This window comes from Papilio xuthus, unplaced genomic scaffold (genome assembly GCF_000836235.2).
Source record: "Papilio xuthus unplaced genomic scaffold, Pxut_1.1 DF826961.1, whole genome shotgun sequence".
NCBI classification, from domain to species: domain Eukaryota; kingdom Metazoa; phylum Arthropoda; class Insecta; order Lepidoptera; family Papilionidae; genus Papilio; species Papilio xuthus.
Window position 1 is genome coordinate 436,655 of NW_013531688.1, and position 5,729 is coordinate 442,383.

Below are 5,729 nucleotides of genomic sequence, written 5' to 3' on the forward strand. Positions count from 1 at the left end.
AGTCAGCCCGCGCCCGTGCCCGTGTGTGCATTAAAAAAGTGCAAAACAAAAAAGGCACGCTCGAGGTTACTCCGCTTGTCTGTGGTCAACGTCACTCTATCCTTTTCTAACGCGACATCAGTCATCACCTTTCTCTTTCGATCGGCCATAATAAAACATAATTGGTTTTAAATGGATAGGATTGGCGATGGGGAGAATAATAACCAAAGAAGCAATTTACTGAGAAGCGTACCTCACTTATTAAAGGTTCCCTTTTTCAAAAAAATATTCTATGCATATTTATAAGTCAACCTTTTTGGTGACCATAAACGAATGGTTAATTTTCTACGGTGCGCGATCCCCGCGGCCATAATGAGTAATGAAAATGAATAGGTGTTTATGTCTATGTAAGACGCTTTTATGGACGTTAGAATTTCACACTCTGATGATTTTAATTTACGGTAAGCGCTATATCATAAATTTCGGAAACAACAAAATTGTTAACAATTTGTTAGTACACAAACGTACGATTTGAATAATTTTAGTAATACTGCAGCACAATTACACGAGTTCCGTAAATTTTACTTGATATTATACTTTCTCTTACGCTCTTTGCTTGGCATGAAAAACTGACAAAAAGAGGTGCGCCATAATAGAAAAGGCCAAAGTCGATGAACGATTAAAACATCTTGACTGTGCTAAGACATTAAAGGTGTACTACAAATGTTCGTAAGGTAATTATTTCTCTGAAATAAACAAAGCAATCTGGTTGTAATTGTTCCGCCCCGCCCCCGCGCTGGCTGCCTTTCGAAAACTGATAAATACTATTTTATGGCTTTTACTTTTTATTTCTGAATCGATGTAAAAAGATCGCTGTGGTAAAGTCCGAAACCGACTATTAACACTGGCCGCAAATGTTAAAATATTTTTTAAAACAAAAAATACGTAGGCCTAAAAAAATACAACCGGAGATTTTCGCAATTAAAAAAAATACAATCCCCGCTCCCGAGTCCTAAAGACCTCACTCAATCAGAAATGCGCCGATCAAAATGCAAATGTATGTACATTTTAGTCGTTTTGCGGGCGCGGGATGGAGCCAACATAAACCGCCAACAAATTATACATCGGTTTTATTTTTAATTGCTACGAACGAGCCACCGTCTTAGCCCGCGGCCTACAGACTAGTGTTACCATTTTTTCTGCAAAAAATCAAAAATTTCTCAGATCTATAAATTAACTCACTTTAACATAAATTACAGTGTAAACTAGTTTTGCGGATTCTTGCTCGAATTTCAAGTTAATTTATATTAGACACAAAATCATACACTCATTGACAGCCTCATAATAATTATTATGTACTTTATTTTAAAACTTGATTGGTCTGATTTAACTTCAATACTATTGCGCACTAACATCTAGTTAATTTATTTAATAAGCATTTATTTATTAATTAGAATCCTTTGGCGCGAATGTCGTGCTTTCGTTACAAAGTCCAGTGTCAGAATGAACAGTGATGGGAAACAAACGACATTTTAGTGGCTAGTGTTGAGTCAATACACTGCCAAATTTTTGGATTTTCTTCCTAATAGTATGTATAACTAAATAAAGTCCTATAATTTCAAAATTTTATATTTTTACTAAAACGTTTAATACAAGGTATAAGTACTTTATGCCTACTTTTTTTACAAACACTTAATTGTTCATTATTGTAATTCCAATTAAAGAACCTACAAACCTGTAAACCCGCCTTAATGCTAACCCTACCGAGTGGTCCTTCTATTTTTGAATAATAGCGCGCGCACACGTGATTGGCCGCCGTAGAAGCGTTAACGTTCAGTACTTTGTATTTATTAACGTTGCGTTCAAATGGGGCACAGATAAAATCTAGCTATAAACGAAACACTTAATTGCAGTCAAAGCCACCATGGCGTATGAGTAATGATTGTTTCAAATCTAATTCCTTATTACTTCAGGCTATTCGTAAATGTATGTTAATTTAAAAATTTAAAATGCGTATATTTTGAAATGAAAGAATGCTTTTGATAAGTACATTCAACCACGGCAGACCACGGCTCCTAGTAGTAGAAACACTGGCAGTAGCTTTTGCGAGGACACTAACTGTGGTGGGAAATTGCTACTACCAAGCTTTGAGTAAAAGATAAAAGAAACAGCTGGTTAATTTACAATATAAATGTAAATTAGAACATTGTTTCCTAAGACGAAATGTCCACTTAGGCACTCAGCTCCGAGATAGATATTTCGATTTGAGCCTAGCCGAGTGTCAGACCTTGTTTAACCAGGTTGCCTTATTTAGTTGGTACAAACAGTACACGTTGCCTTAAGTCTTGGATAGATCAAGGTTATGTTTATTTATAGCCGATTATATTTTCACACATGGTATTGGCCGCACATTTTCTATAAAACGGACTCGATTCCTCTGCTCCCCTCCCCCAGTATCATTGCCCCCTCTACTAAATACACATCCCGAAATCATGCATCCTCTTCACTTGTACGGTTGAAAAATAAAAGCAAACCAGTTTTCTTTTCTTATTATTATATATATTCATTTATTTCCTTTTTTAAGTGTAATTCATTTTATAAAAATGTTATTATTATAGATATAACCCATAATATTTAGCGCATGTTAGATTAATAGAATAAATATGCGTTCATATATTTCAGTATAAATATATCTTACTATACATTGACCCTAAAATAATTCCCATTGCCGACGTATTTTAAATAACTATTAGCTTACAAAATTTAACCTTCATTTCAATAAAACTTTGGTACAAACATATTATTAAAAAATTCAACCTCAAAAATTATAAAAATTACGCAATTTCCTTTTACTGTTTACGGAGTATATTATAACCTATCCATCAAATATGTGATTTACACTTAAAACTAAGTCTAAAATAACTTAAGTGTAAAAATTCTTGGCAGTAATTTAAGTATTATAATTTACAATATAGAAGAATGATTCTAGATCGTTTATTTAAATTAAATTTTATGAAACTTGTTCAATCAAAGTTGTTTGTGACGCTATTCACAGATACTGTATTGGCTCGAGGAAATGTCAAAATAAATAGTGACATAACCAGTACCACACTAAGCGCGCGCGTTTATTTTCGTTTACTTTACATCTGATTTATTTATTTATTTTGAATGTAAATAGTATTTAAAATTAAGGATACCATTATTTAATAAAATGCCTTATTCTATGATACGGCACTTACGCCGAACAGTGCTTTTAACTCACCAAATACGACTCGAAAGCACCATGACTAATTTAACTCATGAAGATTACCTGATTCGACCTCCAATAACACAATGGAGCAAAATAATTAGAGAAGCAGAGAAAATTGTTGGATATCCAACCTCTTTCATGAATCTTAGATGGCTATTAAGTGACGAATTCGCTAATATGGCCATGCATTTACGCAAAGTGGTAAGTACAACCTCTATGACTAATTTCTGCAATTTTACAAAAACATGAAAGACAACGATGAATTTCTGACTATACATGTATTAATATATTAATTAATCATGAAACAGTACTAAATTGTTAAGATCTTAGCTGATGATGTCATATCCCTGCAATTTTTTTTAATGTTAACAACACCTTAATTGTTGCTCTTAAAACAATAAATATTATGTATTGGGTTTTACAAAATAAATCAAGTGATTCTGTTATGTGTTAAAATCATTATGTACCAATGGATAACTTGCAGATTGCATAACATTTCTGCAAGGTCATTACCATCATTAAGTAAACATACAGACATAAGATACTTAACACATTTAATGTTCAATGTCATACATATCTAGGATGGTTTAAGGTAGCTACTATCTCTTTTAGCTAAATTGCTACGAAACCTTTTTTGTGCCTTTGGGGGAGTTAAAGGAGTCATGTGTTACTGTAGTTCTTAGACCTGTAGGTCCTGTTGCTAGCCAGTGCCTTAGTAAACATTCAACCTTAACCCCAGCACTGTATATATCAAGAATATTCTCCAGATTTAGTATCTTAAATTGACTTTGAAATTTAAAAAAATAATAAATATTACATCTCTTTTAGGTGGACAGTAACCATCCATTAATGAAAACAGCAAAATCGGTCATATATAATGAACATAACAACCTACAACCATGGGGCTTAGTCATCTTACTTCTGTCAAAAGCAGTTAACCCACCAATGTCACCTTTGCAAGCCAATAAAGTAAATGAGAGCCAACGTAACCTTGCCGAATTAACAGAGATGATACGAACAGGTCACTCAGTTCACAGAGGTCTTCTGAATATACCAAGAGGAAAATATAAAGATTTTGATACAGAATTATTTGCTAATAAAATAGCTATATTAATCGGTGACTACTTACTCGTTACCGCTAATGGGATGCTGGCACGTTTGAAAAATCAAGATTTATCATATTTAATATCTACAGCATTACGTGATATAAGTGAAGGTGAATTCTTTGGTGATAGGGATTCTCAAAACTTACCGCTACCAGGTAAACCTCTAAGTATGTTGGATTTGTATGAAATAAATAGTGATACTTTGCCTTTTGATGTGACCAATGTATTAGGATCACCAACAAAAGAGTGGACATTACGGACATTGTACGGTGGTGGTAGTTTATTCGGTCGGGGATGTGAGGGTGCTGTTTTATTAGCAGGTAAAGGTAAGAAAGAACAAGAAAGGGCTTATTTACTGGGTTGCCATTTAAGTTTAGTATGGCAAGCGGCCAGTGACTTACAGAAATTCACAACAGATAATAAAGAATCTTACTCTTTAGTTAGTGCTCCGGTATTATTCGCGGTGAATGAGTCACCAGATATTTATAAAGAGATAGAAAAATTTAAGAATGATTTAAGAGAATTAGATTATGATGCAATTAAGAGTTGTGTTTTAAAAACAAATGCGATAGAACAAACTAGAATGTTGTTTTCAACTAATTCTAAAATAGCGGCCAGGTATGCTGATATGTTTGGTAACTGTGAATCTATTAGGACAATTAAAAGGTTAACTGAAACATTATTATAACATTAGCCCTTTTTGTTAAAGAAAAAAAACATAATAAGGTGATATTTGATATTAAAAACTAAGTAGGTCTAACAAAAATACCTGGATATTAGTACAAAGCTAAAGATGGAACTAATTATTAGAAGATTACAGTTAGGGGTATACCAATGCCATAGAAAACAGATTCTAACTTGACATATCTATTTAAACAGCTCTAAAGTGTTTTGAATAATTGTAAAACTATATTTTTAACCAAAAATATATAGAATATTAGCTGTCGCTCGTGATACCGTCCGCGAGGGTTTAAAAACAGATAGACAATTCTCAGACCTATAGTATATGCACATAAAATTTTATATAAATCGGTCAAGTCGTTTCCAAGGAGTATGGTAACTAACATTATGACACGAGAATTTTATATATAAGAAAAACATGTCTATAGTAAGCCTTTCCGAGTACCAACAGATTTTAGCAATGTTCTCTTCATTGTAATACAATGTGGTTGACCTTCATCTATACTATGATTCATAATTAACACTTTTACATCCAAATAATTTTATTTACATATTAAACAAAGTTCGAAGGATTTTGTATAATATATACAAGTATAATATATACAATATTTTACTATTATCACTTGGAAGAGCACCGGTGGCTCAGGGGCTTAAGCACTTGACTTGCAATCTGCAGGTCCTGGGTTCGAATCCCTCCATGTACCAATGCTATT

At 33.2% G+C, this 5,729-nt stretch overlaps 1 protein-coding gene across 1 annotated transcript; it reads left to right on the plus strand.

Moving 5' to 3' along the window:
• Positions 1-3,084: 3,084 nt before the first annotated feature.
• On the plus strand, positions 3,085-5,729 carry LOC106119958 (decaprenyl-diphosphate synthase subunit 2). The gene is made up of 2 exons (XM_013315093.1): positions 3,085-3,430; positions 4,058-5,729. The coding sequence occupies exons 1-2, from the start codon at positions 3,191-3,193 to the stop codon at positions 5,021-5,023; spliced, it is 1,206 nt and encodes a 401-aa protein (XP_013170547.1). The 5' UTR covers positions 3,085-3,190; the 3' UTR covers positions 5,024-5,729.

Bases quoted from the DNA above. Each gene is read 5' to 3' on its own strand.
- LOC106119958 (XM_013315093.1), top strand. From the start codon at position 3,191: ATGCCTTATTCTATGATACGGCACTTACGCCGAACAGTGCTTTTAACT. The intron at 3,431-4,057 runs GTAAGTACAACC...CATCTCTTTTAG, and splicing joins CCATGCATTTACGCAAAGTG to GTGGACAGTAACCATCCATT.